The following is a 27,425-nucleotide window of genomic DNA, read 5'->3' on the forward strand; positions in this document are numbered from 1 at the left end:
CTAATAACCTGTCATTAAACGGTCCTTCGTATTTTACTGAACGTAAATTTAACATATATTCATTTTTCTTCCATTATTATTTGTATTTATCCCGTATTTTATATCTTAGCGATCCTTCGCACATATATTTATTTGAATCTTTATTTCAAGAATTTTGTATTTAACATACATACTGCATCACACTATTCATTAACACAATACTTATCACTTCACACTTATTTATTGACTTGAGTAGTTATACAAAATTAGTTAAACTATTAATTCAACTTTTAGTTTCTGTGCGGCATACATTTTCCATTTAGATCTGCCTTCTCGCTAAGCTTATTTGCGCTCGATTTATCTCCAGGATCTTTGAACAAATTTTCTTTAGGTTGTTTTAATTTATATTGTATACTAGTTCTAACGTTCCATGTTCTTATTTGATATGTTGAAGGTTAAATCTTATTTCCTGATCCTCTTCTGTTAAAATCATGTTTTGGCAATAAAAGACTAAGTGGTCCGGATATTGGATTTGGCCGCAATCGCATTCGTCGGAATTCAGTAGACTAATTTTCTTAAGTGTTGTTCGAAATGGTCCATGTCCCGTCAAAAACTGTATAGTGTGCTTATTAAAATCAAGGCCACCTAGCTCCAATCTTTGCTGTGTGTTTGGAAATATTTCATGGACTCTTCTAGCTTTGACACTGTTATTTCAGTTCTCTTGTTACTTTTGTTTCATGATTCTTTCTAAGTCGTCAAATGTTAAAATTATTGTATTGAAGAGTCTCTCCACTTTATCATTCTTTCCTTTTTTTAACCAATATTTACAAACTGATCTTAAATTTGATAGGTGTAACAATTCCATACCTAAAATTAATTACAAGGCTTCTACTGGTGTAGTTGCCATTGTTCCTATCATTCGTAATAAAATTATTCTTTGTATGGTGCTAGTTTTTAAACGAATCTTACTATTTTCCACTATTTTATGTCCCCATGCACTCGATCCATACGATGCGATTGCTTCAAAAATTGTTTTGTAGTATAGTCAATAGTGTCTACCTGGAAGTTTATAGTCTTTTGCCATTATATAAAAGATCTTATTTGCTAGACTATTTTTTCTTTTTAGCGCTGAATATGTATGCCAAAATTGAGTGCTTCGTCCAACCATACTCCTAAATATTTAAAAGCTTCTGCTCTTGAAATTGGTCTTGTTTCTATTCTGATTACCGAATTCCTTTCCAGCTTCCACTTGCCAGAATACATTTCGTTTTTTCAGTAGAGATGTTCACTTTTACTGACCAGCACCAATTAATTAAATTGTTCATTACTATACTAGCTTTATTTACTATTTCCGCTCTGGTTTTAGCATTTACTATTATAGCCAGGTCATTCGCATACGTCACTACTTCTATTTCTTGTAGGTTATTTAATTTTACGAAACCGGGTTGAAGTAGAATATCCCATAACACTGGACCTAAAACTGAACGTTGCGGACATCCTTTCGTGGTCTTTTTTTCTATATTTACATTGGGTGCTGAGTACTGTTAGTATCTGATTACTCTGTTAGTACAGTAGTTTTCTTTAGTATTTTCAAAATATTTATATTTAGCCTCATTAATTCTGTGAACATTGCGGGCCACCAAAGATTGTCAAAGGCACCGGCAATATCTACAAATATTATAACAGTATATTTTTCTCCATCTTCTTTTAGTGCTTCTGTGATATCCAGTAGCCTGTTAATCGCTTTGGTTTTCCTAAAGCCATACTGCAACAAACAGTTATTCAAGTCTTCTCTCTTGTCTTTTATTGTATTGGCAACATTTTTTTTCTAGGATTTTCCCCAGAACATCTGAAAGACAGACCGGTCTATAGAATTTTGGTATGTTTGATTATCTGAATTTATTCTTTTGCAATATAATTAAGTTCCCTTCTTTTTCATTTTCTTGGGAAAATACATAACTCTAAGCACTTATCATAAAGTCTGGTTAAATATAGTGTCCATAACTGTTCTGCTAAAAAATTTCTGATTTTAGACAATCTGGGCCGGGTGCCTTGTTATTTTTTAGATCTTTAATTATAGTTTCTACCTCGTTGTTTGTGGTAGATTATCTGATTCTGTTGGGTTGTAGTTTTCATAATTATGTCTAAAGTGTTTTCTGTGTAATCTGCTGTGCAATCGTCATCTGGGAGTAATTTTCCAATAAGTAGATTCCCCCATAGCAGAACATGCCACGATCTACGATGTGATCGCAGAAAATGTGCCTCACCTGTGCAGAATAATTGGCATCTAACGCTGTAATAAAAATATGATAGTATCATCTTGATTTATTTTGAAATTCCTGCTGAAAAGTTTTGACTTACAAAACCTCATCGCAAAAAGTCAAAGAAAGTTCTGCTATCGGGGTAGATTCATAGTTCCTAGTATGTCTTCTGTGTGTGTGCCGTCTTGTTTTTCTATTGTAGATAACATTAATGCCGGTCTAACTATCCGCAACAATTTTGTAGAACACACCCCACGGATCTACACGTAATTTTTCCGACACAAAGCGAGACCAAGCTTTCTTTTTTTCGTCTTATATTTTATTTTTATATTCTTCTTTTATGTTAAGATACTGAGTTAGCCTAATTTGTTTTAAATGAAGGTTGTTTGTTCTTTGGTATTGTCTTCTCTTAGCCCTCATTTTTCTCTTTAATAATTGAAGAGTTTCATTCCAAAAGAATTTGTATTTTTTGGTTTATGTCTACTTTTATTTTTGATTGATTTATTGATCGCATGTACCGTAGCCTTTTCTATATTGTCTACTATATTATTGAGCTCAGTATTATTTATGCAATCTATTTCCGGGAGTTTTATTATATTATTGAATTTATCACAATTAATCCTCTTTAGGCTGTATGATAGTTTGTGATCATTATACTTTGCTCCGTCATAAACCATTCGTTCTATATCAAACCTAATTATTTGATAATCGCTAGTTGAGTCATCATCAATTACCTCCCAGTTAACTATTGCATTTGCAAAATTTACCGATGCTATTGTCACATCTATATTGGATTCGTGGCCGTTCCTGTTCCTGCATGTGGGGGAATTATTTCGCTGATTTAATACTATTAAATTTAGTTCATTTATTTTATTTTGTGAAACTTCCCCTCTATCATCTAATACTCGCGAATGCCAAGATGGCGATTTTGCGTTTACGTCCGCACAGAGTAGAATTTTTTGACAGCATAAGTCGTATATATGTTTAGTTCTTCTATAAAGTCATCTATTACTAAAGAGTATTGAAAATATGATTTGATAAGATAAAGTCTAATTGTCTACTTTTGATTTGGGCACAATTTGTCCATTTACTATTAAAAAGTGTAATGTTTAAAACTTGTACGTCATTGTTTGAAACAATTATGGAAGCGAGTGAATTGACATCTTTCATTATTTTTTGGAAAATATGCGAAATATATTCTGACCACGCCAACCTCTGACGGAGGAAACCCTCGCTTTGCTTAGGGAAAAGAAGTGAATGACCTCAGCTGTGTTGCCAATTTGCCATTCAGTCCTTTGGTCTTGAGTGAAGATTGTAAGCTACTTAGAATGGCTAACAAGACAGAGCACAGTGAAGTCTGTGAAATAATTCATTGTGGCAACGCTTCCACATTCAACAATTGAAAGATCTCAGCCGCAGCAACTTGTCCCTCTTCTTTTGAGGCAAGAACGGGAAAACACACATCAAGAGTAGCGCCAGAAGGGCACTGTTGGAAAGGTCTGCACATTTTCACTCTTGTTCATTCAGCTTAGATGGTAACGCCCAGGACAATCAGGTGATATATGACTCTTGATACACGTATGTAACATGAATGTTGTATTTATAACATGTATTGGAATAGACTAAATAACTCATTTGGTTTAATATCTCATTCTGTAGGACGGTGGCACATTCTTACTCTTCGAATTTAATCGTTTTTAATAAGAAAAAATGAGTCGTTTCTACTATTACGTGTTTATGCACAACTTTCAACTGTCCAATTTCATTAAAATATATAGTTGTGAAATCTTTAAATAGTAGAGTAGAAGTAGTGATACAGACTAAGTTGACTGAACATCGACATCAAAAATGAAAATCTATGATTGCTTTGGAGAAGGAGTGAGTAATTGAGTAATAAACACATCTGCATTGTAACTAAAAACCCGGATTCAATCCGTAGTACAGTTCCATGTTTTTACCCCTTTAAAGAATTTTATTGTATTTTGACTCAGAAAGAACTAGGTATTAAAACTAGGAATATCTTCTCTGCATTTTCCTACATACTTATCCTATTATAACGTTTAGAAAGGAATCTACATATAAAAACAACAAAAGGAATCTTGTGTAAAGAAAAATTGAAATTTGCTAGTTTTCTAACTGTAAACACTCATAATTTTATTGATATAATTTTCTTCATGTTCCGACAAAAATATCTAATAAATAATTATTTATTTCTTTGTTTTCTTTCAGGACGAAAGAAATAAGGTGGAAAGTAGTTGTGTGGAATCTGCTGGAAGTGCTTGCTGTGATATTTTATACTCATTTCATATTTGTACGATTCTTGGTACCCGTATTCAGACAGTTTGGCCAAAAACCAATGACCCCAAAAGTTCTTGTATTGTCCGTTTTTGGCTGTATGTTACCAGGTACACTAGCATTGCTCTGTGGTTTCTATTGCCTCTTACATTCATGGATGAATGCCTTTGCAGAGATGTTACAGTTTGCAGATCGTCTGTTTTATAAGGTAAGAACATTTTAAAAGTTGTTGTTTTTTCTCTTGTCATTTTGGCCGATTGCTTGGGTATCTTGTCATAAATGATAGTAAACAGAGAAAGAGAAATTGTATATGTAACCGGCCACTTATAAACTTTTATTTCTATTGTACTTTAATCTCAAATTTAATATTAATTGTTAAAAAGAAAATGAACAAACAAGAAAAAGATCCCTACAGAGAATTTCAGGTCAGAAAATCTATTATAAAATGTTAAGAATTATTATGTAATTTTGTCCGCGAATTCGCTTTGTGTGTTGAAGACAGCTTACCTTACATAATGAACTTCCTCATTATGTAAATCTTGCATTGACAGATTTCATCGTCTGATCTAAATTCCTCTTTTGTACATGAACCCGCATTTCTGGGTCAGTCTTGCGATCGCTTAGTTCTACGTCATAATCACGGGCATTTTGGGTAACGAGCTCAGCAAAAGTAGTAGTATAAAATCTCAAGATACTTCCGGGATGGGATGGTGTGTAACCAGATTTTATATCGTTCTCTGTCTCGATGTAACTGAAACTGGAATTATATCTTCACTTCGAACTCCGAACATTTTCGTCAGTATCTGTTAAAGTTCAGAAGAGTAACAGTTTCTATTGAACAACAGACCTCTGTGGACATAAAGTACTTGTGCTGAGATTGTGCGTTAAAGTGACCAGTGGGACTTTCTCTTCAACTAGAAAAATAGGTGTGTGCTTAAGTGAAATATGTCAACGCCAAGCATGTCACATCCCATAAACAATTCACAGACACCACATAACAATCCGATTCATTAAGTTAATCACGCATTGAGGCTTGTATCTTTTATTCATGCCTAGATTTACCAGGTTTAGTTAGTCTTATAACTCCTCTATCAGGAGTATAAGACAGAGTTAACTTCGCAATGCACCCCAAATTAAGGTTTCATGCATAAACCTTAAACGTAACCACATATAAGGTAGTGGTGGGTTTAGATATTTTATGTTAGTGGAGATACGGACACTAAGCAGCATACTTTGCTTCAGTGTGGAATTCAGGCATATTTCGGTGGTAGGTGAAAGCTCTTCTCAGCTCACCAAGAAAAACGTGTAGTCAGGACAGTGATGGATTAGGGTTTCAGGAGAGCAGGAAACTGTAGAAAGATAGGGAAAAATTTGTTCACAGAGCCAGGGCCATTGGCGGAATCTAGTACTCTCTTCTAAATGCAAGATAGTGTGGTGGGGAATGGCGTATACTATGACTCTTGATCTTGCACCATAGTATGTTGACCAGCAGCTATACCGGATTCAAGCCTTTGTCGTGGTTAAAAGGCCACGTTAATAGTTGGTCCGCCCTTTATAGCCTTGATATTGCATAAGGGCGTAGAAAACAAAATTCAAACTAGTTGCAGGAAGTTGCCTCTGAGAAACCCTCTGTAATAACATTGGAAGGATAATAAAAGTCCAAGTGAGTGTAGATATTAATAAAATTTAATTACTGACACAAACATAAAGAAAGAAAACACTGCGACGCAACACTTCGTTCAACAAACTGAATAAACACTTGAGAAAGGTGGAATTGGGTTCGAAAGAGGATAGAAACAGTATGGGTTAAGAAAGTAGAAATATACAGGACACAATCGTAGTAACTTTGTGCTTTGATTTATACAGGGTGTTTCTAAACAACACCGACAACGTTTGGGAGGTGATTTCTGACACCAAAATAAGACAAAAAGAGACCAACCTGGGTGCACAAATGCTTCCTTATGGAGTTATAGGCTGCCGAAAACATGAATTAGCTTTAAAGGTCCATAGGTCCAAAACTATGGGTTCTACCGCAGTCGGGTCAAGACTTAACTTAAAAACTAATATGTGCACTATCCAAAAATACATGTTTCAGAATCCTAAGGTACTCACGCAACAATTTTTATAGAGAAAGTTTGGTTATAGACATATAATTTGAAGTACTCACCAACTACTTCTATAAAAATTGTTGCGGAAGTACCGCAGAATTCTGAAACTTGAATATTTAGATAGGGCATATACTAGTTCTTAAGTGAAGTCTTGACCCGACTACGTTAGGTCGCATAGTTTTGGAGCTATGGACCTTTAAAGTTATTTTTTCATGTTTTTGGCAGCCTATAACTCCAAAAGTAAGCATTTGTGCACTCAGGTTGGTCTGTACTTTGTCTTATCTTTGTGTTAGTAATCACCTCCCAAACGTTATTGTTGTTGTTTTGAAACACCTTTATATTCGAGATTTATTCGAAGGCTGTATACAGTACATACTCTTTTGAGAAATTGAAATTTACTTATTTCTCTGCTTAGTTTTAGAAAGTACTATTGTGTTCGTGTGTCTGGAATAATTTAAGAGAACGAAAGAAAAGTATTGTAGGTGACTTATGTTATGTCTTTTTTCTTCATTATGTTCGAAATACGTAAAAAGAGTTCCAACCGATTAATTGCGTGCTCTTCCATATCTAGACCCGTACTTAGGATTATGACACCCCTGTGCAGTCATATATTTTACGCCCTCAGCTAAACTTAAGTGTTACCATTTGTTTGCATACTATCAACGATAAGTTGCAGAATTATTTACCTAGTTTTAAACTATATTAAACTTACTGAATACTTTAAAACACTTAAACTTACTAAATACATAACACCTAAAACCAAATGTGCTAGTTAAAAATTTGTTAATTATTGTAAAGTCAAAAATATAAGGGAAATACACAGAACATAATCACTACAGTTTATGAAATGAAATGAAATTTTTGAGTTTTAGGTCCCACGATTATGCTGGTTAGGCTAAAGGAGACGGTGATTGTGAGAAATGAATGAAATGGTGGAATGAAGAAAGTGGGAGAAAACAGGAGAACCCCGAGGAAACCCACGCACACGGTGTTTGTCCACCACAAGGTTCACTTGGCGGGAGTAGGGTTTGAACCCGGGACCCCATGCACCAGAGGTGAACGCTCTACCACTGAGCCACCGCGGTCCCCTTCGCTACAGTTTAATAGCACCTTAAAACAGTGGCTTTCCCCGAAATCATGGATGAAATCTGACATTATTGTTAAAAATCGCTGAATCTTAGTTAAACGTGGTAGTAGAGCATTCATCTCCGGTGCTTGGGATCCCTGGTTCGATTCCAGCTCGCGCCGTGTGAACTTTGTGGTGGACAAACACCGTACTAGTGGGTTTTCTCGGGGTTCTCCTGTTTCCTCCCACTTTCTTCATTCCACCGTTTCATTCATTTCTCATAATCACCGTCTCCTTTAGTCTAACCGGCATAAACGTGGGACGTAAAACTCTTCATTTTTAGTGAAACGTGTGGCAGAGATTATGAGCATTTCTCGGGAACACGTCCGTAGCATAATTCATAATGACTTGAGCATGGTGCAAGCTCTCGAATAAATTTTGTACTTACCATCTATTGCGATCTTGTATTAATTAATCCAATAGAGTTCGGTAATTCTTACTACCGTCATTAGTAGAGTTAGATCACTTCTTACTTGGTACATCATTTCGCTTCTCAAAATGTCATCTTGAACTTTGTGTGTATTGTCTGTCTTATAAGTAAATGCATGTTTTCCGCGGGATAGTATCTTTTGCCCCTTCCTATGAGAATGAAATCGGTACACATTCCTTGTTACCACCTCGCGATTTAATTAATGTTTTAAAGGATTTAAAAGCTCAATCCCTAACCAAATCAATGACTGCACGATCTCTTTCTCTTTGCAGTTCATAAAAGACACTATAGAAATATCGTAAAACTTAACAAAAAGAAAAAAAAAAAAAATCTTTTACAGCGTGAAGCTTATGGTTATCGCCAGAGGTCTTGTGTATCTTGTTCCGTAGCTCATTGGATCCGTGCAGAATTTCCATTTCCGCGACCCGCGCTCGAATCTTCGTCCTACAACTTTTTTATTTTTAGTTTTTCATTGATCATGTAGAACTCCAGTAAAAAGAAACATATGGTTACAGTTTAAGGTGGGATTTGATATTCTGCAAGTATTTATGTATTTATTTATTGTCAAGCGAACAAGATGAAGTAGAATTTACAAGCGTAAAACTGTTCTAGATTTGACTATTAATAAAAACTATGAATGAGTTTACAGCTCAAAAATAAATTGAATTCTCTTAAATTGTAGTCCATAATTAGCTATAATCAAGGAGATAGATTTCAGTTGTTTTGTGTGTGGTCAGCACATTGGCTTCCATCATCTTTATTTCTGGAACTAAATATAACTAATTTTATTTTTCGTTTAGATATAAAATACTCACCTTTAGTTCTTAACGCAACAGAGAGCATAAAGCAAAATGTCACTATAGCATTGCATTTCGTGATATAAAGAAATGAAAAATGATACATTTATACTTGAAAATGTCGAAGGTAATATGACAAATAATATATAATACAATTAAGCAATTTTATATGTAATATATATTCATAAACATGTTACGTAATTACACTGTACAATAGAGATTTTTGACAAGCAAACTACAACTGTAATACACCCTTCAACACGGAAAAAATCTTCATCACACGTTAATATACATTCTTTTCAGGAACTTTTAAAGAAACAGTAAATAATTTTGGCCAGGTTTTTGGTATAAATATTCATCTGTGCGTCTTTTAGTAGTAACACATGCAAATTTTAACAGCGATAGAAAAACAGCAAAACAGCAAAAAATAAGGAACAGACATGAACAATTTTACGCACAGAACCCACTTTGTATTAAGTCCGCTGGCAAAACTACAAAAGATTACATTCCTTGAACAGTGCACAATTTACATTTTACAGAATATCAAAATATAATTATCCACTAATACACGTTATTGGGATAAGCATCGCAACAGCATCCTCAAACCTTCGCCGAGATTACAGACAAAAGATCTCCTCCAGTTCCTTACCAGAGGGTAGCGTTCCCAAAACTGATGCAACGTTCCCTCTTTGTACTGCCATACTGATGCGTTGCAGTAGAAAAGAGGTTGCTCTAGCGTCTCCTGACGATAAATAAATGCGGTGACCAACTTCCTTTATAAAGTTAAGGCCTTCGGGACCCCATGAACCACCCGATTCGACAGCTATAGCGACAAAATATTTGTCGAGTAAATTGCTATACTTCCTGCACTTTTCTGTTTCCCGGCGAGCAGCCACGTTGCCAGCTTGTGCTGAGGAAGAATGCAGATTTGAAGGGGCGAAGGTGTCGGAACAAGTAAAATCCCATAGAAGTGTTTTTCCTTTGTTCCATGGTATTAGGGTCATACCATCTGGCCTCTTGCCGTCTGCACGACTGCATCCCAACGGTTCACATATAGAAGGAACGCCTGCTGAAATTAGTGCCCTCATTGTAATGTCGTTGATGCTGGAGAGGCGTGAATGTCTGCCCGCACTACTGGCACAGGAGAGTCCATGAAGGCCCTTCTTGTCTACGACACTTCTACAGGCAGTACATCTGTGTTGCTCGCAAACATCTGCTCCCAAACGCAGGGTACTGGCAATTCGAAAACTGTCATTGGGAAGATGTAATCCTAAAGAAGGTGCCGGGATAGCATGGAGCCAAGCTCCTGCTTCTGGAGATGATGTAGCTAGAAGTCTTGCCTTGTCTTCTGGGTTATCGGATGACTGAAGTAGAGCTGAAAAGTGATGATTTATAAGAGGATCGTCCCAAAAGGATTGTAGTCCTCTCTTATCAAGGTGAGGGGGATCTGATCCCACTATAGATGACCACTTAGCAATGCTATCGTTGACATCCGAATCCGATAGTAGGCTAAGATCTTGTTGGAAAATGGTCTCGATCAATGGCTTAGCGCCATAGAATGAAAACAGAAAGGATGAAATAGCCAGATCCATGGCGCGACGAATGCCGAGACCTCCGTGGTTAACAAAAAGGGACGCCTGCAACCAAGAGTTATTGTTGAGTGAACAATTCAGGATAGATTCTAGACCGGTTTTCAAGGTGTTTCCATAGCATTCCAGTAGATCAGCATCCCTCCAAGAAGGAGCACAGCGAAGAAAGTATAGCAGCCTTGGCATGGACAATGAGCAATGGTTTATAATAAAATAAACTGCAATGAAATGCAGGGTGTTTGAAGTTAGCGAAAATATTTGCCCTTATATGCTGAAATACAAGATAGGGAAACTTCACTTTGAAATATACACCATGAATTTGACTCTCGATAGAATCTGAAATATTTAAAGAACTTTAAACCTTGAAGAACGCAACACAAGTTTGACGTCCCATGATTTTAATATTGTCGTTACAAACTGACTAAACTAGCGATAAATACAGAGAGCAGCTCACTAAATCAGCTCCTGTTTTCCGTTTTTTTATATAAATTAACGTATCTACGTCGGATTTTTGGTCAAAAGATATTTTTTTTCCTTTACATATATTTCAGGGAGAACATGTAACGTCAACATTTCATTAGCAAATGTAGCAACTGATCAAATTGAATAATGCCCAAAATAGCCTACTTTGCTTGCTAGAACCTATTTATGGTGGAAGTTCCTACATAATATTTTTAAGTGTTTGAATACTTCGGAAGGTTTTACAGAATGCTTGTTATTATACTATGTTTGCTCTGTTTGGTACGAAAAAAAAAGTTTATTATGAAGAAATGGTCTGCAGAGTTCTTTCTAGAATGTCTGTTATTAATTGTAGTAGTTGATTTGATTTTAGCGTCCCATTTATTAGCAAGGCTTTATGAGACATGGACTTTCAGCTTAACGTGGGATCCGAAATACATGAGCCCCCGCCGAGAACCGAACTCCGTTGTCAGAAAAAGGTATCTTACCACAGTCAGTTCTTACCCGTTGGGGTTGGAACAGACCTTATTATTATACTAGTATTGGGAAGCAGTGATGAAACTGGTTAAGAATTTCGTGATCTGGAAGCAGTCACACTCGTGTCCCGGGTATGACCGGAACAGACCTGGAGACGACGAAACGTCATACACACGGAGAATTGATATGACACTACCCCTGCTTTCTTTTTGGTTCTTGTAGTCTCTTGTTCGATACCCGTTAAGGGTCACTTAAAGTTTACTTTAACTAGGATTTACTTTCATTAATCATCCGTCTTCTTTAGCCTACTTTGAGAAAAATATATGGGAAAAATGTTAAAGACTACACGTGAAAAAAGTCTGCTTTTGTGTTTTGTAAGCTATTGACAAAATAATAGAAAGGCCTTAAAGAAAATCTCTTGAACTGAAACTGAACAATGTTTTAGCATTCATGCTTAATTTGCTACTAGCGTGATATATTGTATTAAATGTAATTTAAATATTACGCAAAATTTGCTACTTGACTGTTGATAACATGAAAAATGATAGGTATTGTTAAACATTAAACATAACACCTCATTTTTATGTCAATTAATAACTTAAATAACAAGACAGTAACAATACTATTAATCTATATCCACATAGTATATAAATGAAAAATGGCTACTTTTACTCGTAGTTAAAAATGGCTACTTTATTGGTTAAAGGAAAAACGAAAAACGACTCAAGCAGGAATCGAACCCAGGACCCTTTGCACGTAAGTCGTGGATCTTTCTAACTTTGCCACACCGTCACTTGGTAACTTTATGCTTCGTCTCATACATGCGTCGAGTTGGAATCTTTAAGACGCTTTTCCCTCACTACTTCTTGCTATTGCGCTCTTCCAGTTTGTAATATTCCAGTTTGTAAAAAGAGAGTTTCTGATGAATCTCTTATCATAGGAAGATGAAACTCGGCATTTAAATTCCTCCTTATAAATCTGTGACCACGTGGTGTATCGTTTACGGAAAGTCCAACTCTAGCAAAGAAAGCAAGGCAACTGCTACAATATCTTAATTTCCCATTTTGTGTTTATAAATTGGCCAAAGTGAGTAAGCATTTTAGCTGTTTAAAATAAATCTGGAAGATATTTAGCAGTTGGATTCACTTGGATCTTTTTCATTTCACTTCGATTGATATGCTATTCTATTGGGGAAGAGGTTTCGATATTTCGCAAATATTATTTCCATAAACTTATTCTTCTCGTTTGAAGAATGAGCATTTCAACTAGTTCGTGTCTGACCTTTAAAGATTGCTCTAGCCTATATTTTAAAACGAATTGTGTATTCTATTTTTTTGATTTTTAGAATATATTTACAGGTCTTTGAACCCGTATTAGGAACCTAGACAGCGGCGCAAATCTGTCTTCAACATTGGGTTATGGGGACGGGTAAGACCGTTCACATATTTTTTTAAAGAGATGTTCAAAATATTTATGAAGTTGAAAAATAATGCTGTGGAGGATCAAGCGAGCAGAATTGTCTTCAACATTGGGAGGCAGGCAGATTTGAGGCTTATTCTGGCGGACATCAATTTCATCTCACTTTGCTTTGTGGCAATCGGACACAAATCATCACTTTTCTGCCCCCCTCCGCCAAAAAAAAAAAAAAAACTTCAAATCGGATTATTGGGGGCACAGTCCCCCTCAGTCATGTCCTTCTCATTCCCCCAGGATTTGCTCCACTGAACCTAGAAGCACAATTTTAGGAAGCTAAAAATCAAGTTTAATTATGGGTCACAATAGTTCAGCGAGCGATCAACTTTTATATGCAGATTTGTGACTTTAATCTATTTTGGGTTAGAGGAAATTGCTCCAATCTTGGTTTGTAGATTAATAGAGACCTTTCACAGTTCACAAACCAATCATCTTTCCTGAAACTGATAGTTCTAAGACTGGTCAGTTGGTTCATTGGGCGTGTAACATTCCTTTCAGAACCGAGACTATGATACACGGTTCTACAACTTAACTTGGGATCCCTAACTAAATGAACTCCAATCAGAAATTAATCTCTTAATAGGATTGATTCCATAGATGTTAAATTCTTTTCATTCTCACGTGAGTATTCCCAAATAGAATATGACCTTCCAGATACATACTGACAACCCCTTCAGTTCGTGTCTTAAAACGGGGATGAAAATGTTGAACTGAAAAGGTCACCTTCCACTCACCATCTAGAATGAGTGGGAACGTTCACTACTTCAAAGCGAGAGGTTAACGACTCACACATATCTTTACAGGGAATTACCATGAAATGACAACTCAGATTTAAAATGAATGATTGATGGTTATATTTCTCATAAACAATGTCGGAGTGTAAAACTGTGATGTTTAGATTCGGGTATCTAGAATGATTGCCAGAACGAGCAACGCAAACCAAGCATTGAGCTGTTGACTACTGTTATTAAGGTTACACATACCTCGGGTATCAACTTCTCTGGTGGTCCTTGGTGGTCCTCTCTGTGTCAAGTCTCTGGATGGAAAATATCGCCTGGTTGATATCTTTATCGTGAATTGTGCCTCAATGGTTAAGACACCCTGCTGCTATCATTGATGACGATGGTCTGGTTCAGCTCTGCATTCAATGTACTCGATGGCTGATACCAATGATAGTTCGCTAAACGTAATCGAATTGAGACTCCAGTCTCAACTTCTCTCCAACTTCTCGGACTACTGAATCGTACTCCTGAATCTCTCAACTGAGTCTCCGTACCGAGTCTCCTTACTGAGTCCCGAGACCTCTCGTCCCTCTGTTTTTGTTGAACTCTTGTCCCAAGGAATTTGACTGTGTCAACTGACGTCAGACACGTGTGTCCTTCTTTCGTGAAGAAAACGAGGTCGCTTCCTTGTTGCAACCAACAACTCGCAATACTTGGAATGCTCTTTTCTCATGATTCTAGACAGTTTTCACATATCCGTGAATGTGTTTTCTTGTTCACAATAATTTTACAAACGCAACATTGTAAATTCTGTAGATTGCTCTCACTTACACATTTGCAGAATTCAGTTCCTGAATTCTCAGATAGCGAACAATGTGCTACAATGATTTTAAAAAGCTGACAATACAATCATGTAAAATTTAGTGAGAATTGCATTAGTGAGATTATTTAGATTAACATAACTTATTTCCATGATGGTACTTATTTCCAACTATTAAATAATGCTTTTGATAAAGTGGATACTTTCAAATATTTAGGATCAATATTAACAGACGAAAATCATATTCACGAAGAAATTAAATGTCGACTGAAAGCAGGGAATTCGTGTTACTACTCGGTTCAAAATCTCTTGTCGTCGCGAATTCTGTCGAGGAATTTGAAGCTTAAAATATATAAAACGATAATCATGCCTGTTGTTCTGTATGGTTGCGAAACATGGTCGCTTACTCTGAGGGAAGAACATAGACTGAAAGTATTTGAGAACAGGATCCTGAGAAGAATATTCGGACCCAAGAGGAACGAGAATGGGGAATGGCGGAAGCATCATAACGAGGAACTACATAGTTTATACGGATTACCCAACATTGTTAGGGTCGTCAAGTCTAGGAGGCTTAGGTGGGCAGGTCATGTAGCTAGAATGGAAGAAAGTAGAAACGCTTTCAAAGTCTTGACTGGTAGACCCATAGGAAAACGACCATTAGGAAGACCTAGGCGCAGATGGGAGGATAATATTAAGATGGATCTCGCAGAGATAGGAATACAAAGTAGAAACTGGATGCAATTAGCTAAGGATAGAAGTCAGTGGAGAGCTTTTGTGAACGCGGCACTGAACCTCCGGGTTCCATAAGCCATAGAGTTAGTTAGTTATAACTTATTTCCTTGTTTGTAATCCTTCACCAACAACAAAAAGAAAATCCTTTAATAAAGTGAATATTCAAAAATATACAAAAATTAATCATAGAATATGGGCTCTGCCACAATACTGTCATTCCACTCGGTATGAACACTAGTTTATTAATCATATTTTCATTTAATAGTAGACATGATTTCTTTTTTTCAACATACTGAAACATCTAAAATAAGAACAAACTATACTAATATTGTTTTCTTTTCTCTTCTCTTTGTTTTCACACAGACCAGTATTTCATTGATAAGAATTATTCATTGTTTTGAAAAAAGGTGTGTTCAGTTCACAGTTAAGACACAGATAAGACAGCCACTTTAAAGCTCCTCAGGTTATATTGCTTTGCTCTTCTGCCCTCAGGTTATATTGCACCAACCTGCTACTTTCATTTCAATTACTTGTATATTTAGTTTCGGACGTAAGCTTATTTTTATATTTTATTAATGGATAGAAATCTAGAACATCGTTACTTTTGATCTACCTAGGTAGAATCATACTTACAGCCTTATATTATTACCTTAGACAAGAATAAGAAAAAAATCTAACAGAATGACACCATATATAAAACTCTAATACTACAAGTAATGGCTGTTCCTTCGACGAAAAGAAAGAAAAAGGCACTTGACGAAGGTTCGAACATGGATCAGCTGATTGGCAGGGTAGAACATTACTCACTACACCACACAGTCAGGTACTTGTTTCTTGCTATACACTTTAAACATTCAGTTTATGATTTTTGTTTCTGTCGTCTTACCATATAACAGTTTCTCTGCTTTTCCTGCTTGTCACACTATTCGTTTTATTTGTTGTGGAAATTGCATTTGCAAACGTAATGTTTTGTTGTTTTACCAGTATCCACAGCTTTAAAAGTTTTAAAGGTCAATTACATTAAGCGAACTGATTTTCTCATATCTTCCATCGCTTCAAGGGGCAAAAGATACTATCCCGCGGGAAAAAAAATATTAATTTACTTATGAGACAGACAATGCATGACGAAAGATGGTATGTGTACTGTGCGTGTGCATGACGAAAGATTGTATGTGAAACAACCAGTCAGCAACAATTGGACAATGCTTTGAAGAAGCTAAATGTCAGTTCACACGTTTCCAAGAGCTAAGAATACGGTTATCAGTATTTTGATCTTATCACTGTTCACCTATGTACACGAGAAAGTTAAAAATTATATTTTGGGAAGTGAAATTATTTTCAGTGTGACCCAATGACCCAATTCTAATGAAGAAGGGGGTAGAGGAACTACTAAAATAATTAAGATTAATTTATGCAAGAACAGATGCAAACAATATTATTATTATTATTATTATTATTATTATTATTATTATTATTATTATTATTATTATTATTATTATTATTATTATTATTATTATTATTTTCATGTAATTCTGCATGGAGATTTTGTTCTGGAGAACTTTCTCTCTTTAAAAATTCCTCACAGAAACAGGAAATTTGTTTCGTTTATTAGTAAATATCTAATTAGGTCTATATATAAAGGTATAGAAACAGCTAACAACTTTTATCCGGTTCTTGATTTGTTTCATAAGAATTTCAAGAAGGTGCGTGGATTTTTTTTAATTTTTTAAATAAACTATGAAATGTTTTAGTATTTTTAGGCTTGCAATTGATTCTCTTAATTTTGTTTTGTATTTTTCTTTTTAATTCTGAACAGATACACGTTTGTTTCTTATTTTTATTATATTTCTGGAGGTCATTTTGTAAAATTTGTAAGGTACCATTTGAAAGATCCTTTTATGTTTTGTTAGTTTTTTTTTTATTATTATTCCCTCGTCTTTTATTTTCCTGTCATCTTTTCTTTTCTTCTATACTTAATTCTTCCTTTACTACGTATACTGCACTTTTTTAATTTGGTCATGGATTATTTTATTTGTGTCATATGAACTTTATGCGTATTTTATTTTCGTCATTACTAGCCTTATGCATCAGTGTATTTTACCTCAAGTGTTTAACTTAGAAATATTTATTTTCATATTGTATTAGCAGCTACATAGTATCTTCTTGAACTTTTTTTTTCTCTTTCAATATTTTGTAAATTGTAACAACTACATGGTTAATAATAACCTGTTTTTAGATTTTATACTGTATACTTATCCCATATGGTATACCTTTTCTATATGCATGTTAATTATGCTTATTATTTTTTTACTATTGTTATTTTTGTATTTTTCAGTTTGTAACAGATACTGCATGTTTTTATGTTATTTTTCTGAACTAATATTTTATCCATTTCATCTATTTTGTATAATCAGTTGTATGCTGTTAATTCTATTTGTATGCGCCCTATGATTGTAAAAACATTTTTGTTTCTTTCTTAGGGGCATCTGTGGCTGTAATGCTGTTCGCTTCCAATAAACATATTTCAAACATCATCATCATCATCATCATCATCATTATTATTATTATTATTATTATTATTATTATTATTATTATTATTATTATTATTATTATTTGATTTTTGGTTCCTACAAAAGTATACTGTTTATTACTTTTGTTAACTTCACCGACTTTTGTGTTTTAAGAAGGGTTGATTGTAAGACATATATGTATTAAATTGCCCATATTGTAATTTTTCAGGATTGGTGGAATTCATCAACATTTTCTAACTACTATCGAACATGGAATGTTGTGGTTCACGATTGGTTGTACACGTATGTTTACAAGGATATATGTGAGAATCTTTTGCCAAATAGTAAGGTGATAGCTCAACTACTTACGTTCACCATTTCTGCGTTATTTCATGAATACATTCTAACATTCACATTTCGTTTCTTTTATCCTGTTCTTTTACTGGAGTTCATGGGAGCTGGAGGTAAGAGTTTATATTTTACAAACGTTTTAGTTCAACTGAACGAAGTTCTAAATTAAATAATAGTACGAGGGTTATTCAGACAGCACTGCAAGTGACCTTTCAAAATCCGCGTTATGAACTTTAGTGAAATAATTACTTTATAATTCTTCAAGTTACTATAATTCTTCAAATTACGCTCCATCATACTCGACACATCTTTAGAGGTGCTTCAAGCACTCATCGTAGCCGCTAACGCTGTCGCCTCCGGTGTGGACGGTCCCGTTGGGTTCGATTCCCGGTGGGGACACTCGGTCCAAAAACTGTAGAAAGCTTTTACAGGCCAGCCATCCTGAATTAGGTTTTTCCTGGGTTTTCCTCATTCACACTAGGAAAATGCTGGGGTGGTACCTAACTTATAGGTCCCAGGCCGCTTCCTTTCTTCCTTAATCCTTTCTCCCTTCCCTTTTCCTGGAGAGTGTGCTCGCCGAGGAACATCATCCTTCATACGTGACAGGTTAAATGGCCATAGATGCCGAAAGCCCAGAAATCTAAATCCTAAATTAAGCACTTATTAAAGGCACCGTGGTATTTCTACTGAGGTACTGTTAGCAGATCTGAATTTATGGCTTGAGTAAAGTTCTGAATATTCTTAAAAAAACTTTCCAACTTCATGACAGACTTCACTCAAGAAAACAAGGAGTTACGCGGTACAAGGTCGGGACTGTAGGTGGGATGTTAAAGGACTTGAATTTTGTTTGTTATTCAGTTTTTACATACTGGAACATCTTTTGTGAGCAGATGTATTGTCATACAAAAGTAGCACCCTCAAGGTTCCTGTCTTTAGACGTCTTATTTTCAATTTTTTGAAGAAAGGGTCCAACACAAAAGTACTATAATAAATTCCATTCATGATCCGACCTAGTATTTCATTAAACTACCAGTGATTGTTCGTAGTTGAAGAAAATTGTGAAAAATTCCCTTCGAGGTCTGAAATCGTGTTGAAAAACAACTAGTTTTAGATTATTTTTTGCGTTTCGTTTGGATTCGTGTAATAGTAAAATCAACTTTCATTCCCTTTACATATGTCTGTCGGTCGTGTTAAACCATTCGATAGAAACATCGAATGAGCAGTTTTGCCGCATAGTCCTTTCTTCTGATCTTCTGTTCATGAATGAGAGAATGAAGAACGCATTTTATGTATATTTTTCTCATTTTCAAATGGTGGTAAAGTACCATATCAATGCCACTTTCCATACTGAACATCTCCATGGTGTTAAGATGATTTCCTTCTACTAACTACCATTAAATATTAACTTCACAGCTTTCCGACGTCGACCAGAACAAGCGTCATTTTGCGAACTCCATGTTCAAATGATGGAATCCATTTGGCAGTGATGTCAAACACACGTGATTCCCATATATTGCTTTGAAATCCTCACGGATTTTCGTATCTCTTTCACCTAACCTGTAAAGAGTATAAATGTAAAATCGAACGTTCTCCGTAGAGAAATTCATGTTCCACTAGCTGCTGTAACTAAACTAAATTCGCAAGCGTGCCTTACTCGAAGTGTGCAGGTTTAAACTTGCACTCATAGATGTTTTTATAGGTCGAAGTCCATTGAATAAAGCTGTTAACAACACACTCATACTTATTTTTCGACAGTGTTGGCAGCACTTGTAAAACTATCTGAATTATCTTCGTAATTGTGAAACGTTCCAAATAACACGACAGTTCACTGGGTTTAGTCTATCCAAGAAATGAGATCTCAATTTTTTCTTTCTTCTTCTTCTTCTTCTATGAAGCACAATTCAAATGCTTAACATGTTTCAGAATACGTGGAGAACGTAGTAGTGTAGTAATCTTGTAAGTTAAATATTTTTGGGTCGATTTCGAAGCAAGTCATTTTGAAGATTTAAAATCAAGCGGGCGTAGGTGAAATAGATAATACTATTACTTCGTGATTGGGATGATTCTTGGATTTGTATTCTATGGGCGGATTTCTTGACTAACTTCGTTCCTACTTTTTTGTCAGCCGCACCAGGCAAAACTAAAATGGTACCTTAAAATACAGTCTGATCATGAAGATTATGCTTACATAAAACAATGTAATATGAATCATTTTATTCCGACATTTAGTTGAAATTTTGACAGGAGGCTAAGCAAGTATGGTAAAAGCTGCTTATGCGTTTGATGCAAAAAGGTGTAACCTCACTTACACCCTTATTACATCAAACTCCTAAATTATTAAATCATTATCAGGTGAATCACAGCAGCGAAAATATGTTACTTAGCATGCAGTGGGATGATTATGATAGCAGTAGGAAAGTAGCATATTGCTATATTGCTATAATAGTAAGAAAGTAGCATAGCTTAAAGGAGCAGTTTGACTTAGAAATGCATTTATTTTACAAATTATTTCCATTTGTAGAGTTGAAAATTCTAAAAGGAATGGTGTTTGTTTGATCGCGATACGTTCAGTCGTTAGCAAGTAACAGAACAAGAAAGATTTTGTGATGACGTCATACGTGGTCAAGCAGCGAGAGCAGGCTTCCATACACAGTGCCAAGCATTTAGTTTGTGAGAGGTGCGGTGGCACGTTCTAAGTGCGGTTTCCTTTTCCAGAACTGATTGCAAAGACTTAGAAATATCATGTGCATGTAGAAAATGATAATATCTGATGGTGGGCTGTACAAAAGTTTTTATAATATTATAAAACTTAGCCTACAAAGCATAAGTTCAGCGTTTCAAAAAAGGAACTAAAATTTCGAAACCAATACCATGTAAATATGACGGACGAGATTGCTACAACATCTAAGTACCTTTTCGTTAATCATCCTTCGATTCCCAAACATAAGTATGTTCATTTTCACGTTTTGTTCCAATTTTTAACGCTGACCCTATAATTTTGTGCTTCAAGGTACGTACAGGAGCATGACATATGAGGCAAAAATGAAATAACATTTGTAAAGTTTGTCAGAATACAAAAAACACTTTACCGGTTAAATTTCTTTTATTCGCATCGCTCTCCGTGGAACAACTCTCATCACCAGTTTCATCATCATTGTCATTTTATACAGAAAAATTAAACGCTGAATCAATGTCTTGAGGAACAGTTATCGTCACTGATTCCTTCTACAAGCCGTTATATTTCACTCCCCAATTCACATTGTATAACTTATTTCTATAGCATTATCTTCAGAATCATGAGTGACATCGTCGCTATTAGCCTCTAATGCCTCGTCTTGACTACAACCATCAATTGCGTCTTGTACTATAATTTTACGTTGGTAACTGGACATAGATCAGCGCTTGTTCAATGGCTCTGATTCTAAACCTTTCAATAATATACTTGGAACAATAATATACGTTCTTTCTCAGTTTGCGTGTAAATAATTCTCCTGGCATTAGCCAGAGGTGGATCTAGACGGTAAAAAATGGGTGTGTCTGTCTGTCAGAACCCAGACTATAATAGGTATATCATGTTTACTAAAAACTTTCAAAAATATCTAAAAAATAGCTTAAATCAATTTCGTCAGTCAAAAAACTAGGGGGCCTAGACCCCCCGGCCCCAGCCTAGATCCACCAATGGCATTAGCTTTTCTTTCAGTAAACCTGACTTCTCGAAGGCAGGCTCTTCAAGAAGTTAGGAACACGAGTGTTTTTATTTGGTACATTTTTTCCATTGATTTTCATGAGTCACAATTTATATCGATCTGGTGATTTCTCACGACTTGGAAACGTAAAAAAAGGTACTTTATGTCCTCAGCTTTAATCGCGCCAGAATTACAACCGAAAACACAGGAGGTGTTAGGCATTTCTACTTCACTTCACAGACACAGCACGTGCAGTACTAACACGTGTTTTCTACTTCACACTAGTGTTTCTTTCAGAAAAAAAAATTCGGGGGGGGGGGGGGCACACTTAGTATTGGGAGAGGCACATAATTTTCACACGGTACTATTATATTTATTATATTATAGACATATTATTTTGGTCTCCTCCGGGGGTCACTCTCAGAGCTCCGGAAGACAGTGCCCCTCTAAAAGCATGTCTGGAAGAAACACTTCTTCGCACAACACTACGTACTTACTGCTCTCTCTCTACTCTTTTTTATACTAATGCTGTAGGAAAAACAACTAACAAAAATGTCCCTCAAGAATTCAACACAAAACAAGACTGCTAACGAACCCAAAACATAATCTATTAAATTCACTGCACTATTAGAGGTTTATCAGCTTCATACAAGGGAGTGGTTGCTGACTCACATTGGGTTCCCCTCGTAGCCCACGCGTGACGTCAGCATTTACGATTCATCAAAAACAAATGCCTTTAGAAGCTGAACGAGACGGCCTATCAAGATATAAAAAAATACGAGTCTCTTATTTATTATTTTTTTATTTGTTTATTTATTTATTTATTTATTTATTTATTTATTTATTTATTGTTACTCTTTCCATTGCACCAAACTTGTTTTTAACTCGAACTGCTCCTTTAAGATACTGATTACGGGAATGTCTCGTGGAACAACAAAGGGTTCTTTGTGACTGAAACTGTGAATGACTTTTCCGCGAAAAGGTTACTACACACCATAAGGACGGTTCGAAGAAATCTTGTCGGGAAGTAAGAATCCTTCTTTCAACAAAATGACAAAATTTATGCTAACTCGAGAAGCAATCCATGAAAGAATAAGTTGAACTTACGACGATCTACTTTATTTCTGAGTAGAAATTATACCCTTTAAAAATTGGTTATATATATTAACACAGTCCGTTTATTTCTATCTTGGAATAATTATTATTCGCACCACCATATACTGTTTACAGCATAAATAAATACTCATTAGTTGTAGTAGCCTTAATACTCAATATATTGTAGATATTTGATCTATGAATAACGTATACGTACAGCAAACTTACATTCGTCCTTGTAGTACGGCGTTCTAATTTGTTATATCTTCATTATTTTAATAAAAGAGTACGTAGATGCTGTATTATTACCTAGAAACCGAAATCAATATCGACTCCTTGCCATAACGACAAGTAAATTACAGAAGTCAACATAAAAACTTGTAAATAATCAACAAACAAATCAATATTAATTAGTACATTTCAAACTACTGTTCTTTTTCTTCTGGTTAATGCAATATTTAGAAGCACTTTTTACCCTCAAGATTATACTACGTAATCGCACATACAGGCTAAGTGTTATTGTTACATGAAATGGCTCCCAAAAGGTGGGACTTGTTAAGTTGTCCTGTACAAATTAACGAAAGAACTCTGGACCGTAACATGATAAAACTATATCATATATTCGCTTATTTAATGAATAACCCTCAATAAAATTATAACCACATTTACATTTCGTTTTACCATATTCTATAATTTCTTATTTTATATACTAATTATATTCATACGCGTATTTAAAAGTTATCTTGTAAGAAACTGGTCCATTATGTCGTTAGTTCTCCCAAGAATTACAATGGTTCTTTGTATGAGCCAATTCAAATTAATATGCGATTCAGAAAACAATATAATATTTGTATTAGTTCGTATTCTTGTTTGGGCACTAAAAATACATAAATTATTATTATTATTTAACTTAATAAACAAATTAATATTAATTAGTACATTTTAAACTACTTTTCGTTTTTTTTCTCTTCTGGTTAATACGATATTTAGAAGCACTTTTTGTCCTAAAGATTATACTACGTAATTGCACATAGGCGTTATCGTTACAAAATCGTAAGTATTTAGGTATTCTTGTGGAATACTTAAATTGACTACTAACATTAAGGAGTTCAATGAAAAGGGTTGCCAATCGAAACTCCAGAATTTGAATAGTTGTATACGTGATTAAGATATCATGAATTTCTCTTTAATATTGTGATCATGTGTATTTTTTTTCCTGTTCTTCTCTTGGCCCAAACATATAATTAGAAAATTAATTTTGTACAAACTAAAAATTTATCTTTTTTTTTTCAAAGTTGGAAGAAAGTTTTTTTTTCTTTTTAACTATGACGTAGACGCGACGCGAGCAAGGTCGTCTGACACTGGGCGCTGTGCTATCGTTACACATTAAAGTATAAATTGTGGCCCACTTTGAGAAAATGGCTTAACAGCATCAATAGACCTTACACAAGATCCGTAGATGTACTGTAAAGGCCTAAAGAGAAATAGGTAAAAAATTAAGCACGACAATGACGAAAATAGTTTATTAGTAATTATGTACTGTGATTGTTTTAAATTTTCTACTTCATTGTTTCATCTTTGATTAGGAGTCAAATATGATATCAGACTTTGAATTGTTATCCGAGACTTCTCTGAAAAAAAGAAGAAAAACTCCTGAAATTACTTTATAAGTTACATCAGATGTCCGTTGCAAAGTTGTGTAAATACTATGCACGTTATATTTAGTGATTGTAAAATTGTAATGGTAAATTTTGAATTTATTATTAATTTAAATTAGCCACTTATCCGAAAAAGTTAGTGCTCGGCAAATGTTTGTTGACCCTTTAAAAACTTTGTCCATTGTTCATTTCAACACTTTATTCACTTAATAATAATAATATTAAACTTTTCTTTCGTAGATTATAAATGTGCTTTCAGCGTTTAATTTTTGATATTTATTTTGTAAAAGTACGTTTGGCAGTCCGTTAGAAACTCGAGATTTCAAGATAAGGAAAGTAAGATATATTCCTCTAACAGCAAACAGATCAAAAGGTTGCCTGCCACACAAATTGGTCTTTACCACTTAACGGCACTTAATAATTGGCACTTACCAGAGTTTGCGTTGGTATATTTCTTTTACAGAGCCAGTATTATTATTTTTTTCTTTTACAGTGGGAGTGATGTTTATAGCAAATAGAAAAGGCTTTGGAGGAAACATTTTAATGTGGCTGATGCTTTGTATAGGGACTGGTTTACTTATGAGTCTTTATAGCATGGAGTGGTATGCTCGTCTGAACTGTCCTCCTACTTGCGTAAGTATATTCGTACTTCATTCTAACGAAACTTCAAATTTAAACTTTTTATCGTTGTAATTGATAGTACAGGACAAATACTATTTGACAAGAGTTTCAGCTAATAAATATAAGGTTTAATGGCTTAATGATCTAGAAAGAAAGAAAGAAAGAAAAGAAAGTTGAGAGCACTGTGAAACTATAGTGAGATGAATTGTGTGGCTCTGCAGAGGTCTCAAGTTAAGTAATTCGTTCGTAAACCTTTATTTAATTTGAATTTTGCATAAGTTGAACTTGTAAATTACTCAAGTGTAACTTTGTAAGAAACCTCAGTTTTTATTATTATGTATATATACAGATGGTTGTCAGAATGATGCGCAAAAACCTAGAGCTGGCAACAGTCAGGCGGTGATCGCAGCTCCGGGCTGTTGGTACTGGCGTGTTAGGGCAAACATCATACGAGGGACCAGTAGAACGACATTGTGCATTGAACTGAGCAAATGATTATAGTGTAAAATGGGCGATCACTCTGATTTCCAAAGAAGACCTATTGCTGGTGCTCGGTTGTTTGGTGTAAGCGTGACGAGAGCAGCAAGTGTATTGGTTATGTCGCGAGGAAAACTGTACAAGATAAGAACAGCTTAAAACGGCAAAGTCACATCGGCGAAGAAAGTCAGTGGTCGAAAGAATACCCTTAGTGACAGGTCCCGCCGAGCATTAAAGCGGATTGTCAGTCATAACTGTCGTGCCACTGCACTGCAAGTGACCGAGAATCTCAAACAGCACCTCCCACAGGCTCTGTTTACAATTGCAGTCCGCTGCGACTTATATGACACGAGGTTGGGTTGAACAGGCGAAACCGGTAATAAGGGACAATCACGCAGGACGCTAATGCATCATGGATCGCTGTAACTTGCAGCATGAAATTTAATGCTAGCATAAGAATATCTCGGTTCGTTCAATGAGACATCCATGCTTTTTATTATTGACTTCCTTTTCCTGAGTGAAATTTTGAAATATTCATATCTACAACAATTTCAACAATTTGATTTCTCATTAACACAGCAATAAAGAATAAAGTAGCTTGAAACAATTAAACAATTGAATATGTAGAGCTAATAGTCAAATAATTTGAGTAACACAGTTCAAATTTAATGATTCCAACGTTTGCTATGATTAATTTGTTTAAATTCTTGGTTCATCAAACGTAAGTTAGCAAAGCTAACAGAATTGAATAAGTAACGAAATTGAATCGTTAATTTAGTAGGTTAAAGCCAATTCTTTAATTTCAATTGAAATGTCTCAACTTGTCAAACTTCGTAGTGAAGCAATTACACATTACATCTATAATATTCATTCAACACTACAAAAAGGAAGAATTGCCATACTTTAAAAGTGAAAACCAATAGATTCTAATTTTGTTTACGTTTGCCTAAAGATAATAACTCGTCCTTGGGTTATCTAGCCAATAATTTTCTCTGCTATTTAACTACTTCATAATTTTACATAATGAAGAAACAAAAGAGCATATCCCACAATGTTCCTCGAACCCAGGCTGTACTGACGCAAATACCCCATCCCCCGCCTCTTGACCTTTCCAGGCCATACCGAAGAATTCAGACAAGTCAGTCACAAGGATAGTCTGGCTAGTAACGGCTCACCCTAGCATTAAAAATGCGAACTAATTAATTTTAGCAATAGCAACAGCTGTTATAATTCATGCTTTCATTTCAGTGTTTACTTTTTTTTAATTCTGAGATCAACGAAAATCTCGGTACAAACTGGAAACTTGTCTTATGGTCGGATTTAGCCATCGTTCACCTGATTTCAAACCACAGACTGTGTTTGTGTATGGCGGGCCCCCAAAGAAGCAGATGACTCGCAGTGTCTCAGCCAAGCCGTGGAAACATGGAGGCGGCTCTGTGATATTGTGGGCCGGAATATCCTGATTTGCAGTGAGTTCTGTGCTGACACTTAACTCCTTGCATACCAGTGACATCCATGTGGATGTCATAAACTACTCCGTTGCCAAAATACCAGTGACATACATGGGAATGTCATGAAAACGTATCCCTTATTAAGGGTCGTATTAATCCTGGAAATGATGAAATTATTTAGTGGTTGCAAGCTAAGAGTTCTATTATTTCTCCTTAGGTGACAACACCTTATTGACAGAAAAGATAATAAATAAATAAATAAATAAAAAGTTTCGTCTCAGTAGATGGGAGGTTTAAGGGAGTATTCA

At 35.3% G+C, this 27,425-nt stretch overlaps 1 protein-coding gene across 3 annotated transcripts in view; it reads left to right on the forward strand.

The window, feature by feature from the left end:
* LOC145671287 (sterol O-acyltransferase 1) overlaps positions 1 to 27,425 on the forward strand; it is a 98,820-nt gene that overhangs the window by 43,215 nt on the left and 28,180 nt on the right. For all 3 annotated transcript variants that reach the window (XM_081740240.1, XM_081740239.1, XM_081740241.1), the window contains 3 exons: positions 4,470 to 4,743; positions 18,008 to 18,242; positions 25,062 to 25,201. In XM_081740240.1, coding sequence (XP_081596366.1) covers positions 4,470 to 4,743; positions 18,008 to 18,242; positions 25,062 to 25,201 — 649 coding nt within the window. The remainder of the gene's footprint in view (positions 1 to 4,469; positions 4,744 to 18,007; positions 18,243 to 25,061; positions 25,202 to 27,425) is intronic.

The sequence above is a fragment of the Thermobia domestica genome, chromosome 15, assembly GCF_964235325.1.
Source record: "Thermobia domestica chromosome 15, izTheDome1.hap1.1, whole genome shotgun sequence".
Classification (NCBI taxonomy): domain Eukaryota; kingdom Metazoa; phylum Arthropoda; class Insecta; order Zygentoma; family Lepismatidae; genus Thermobia; species Thermobia domestica.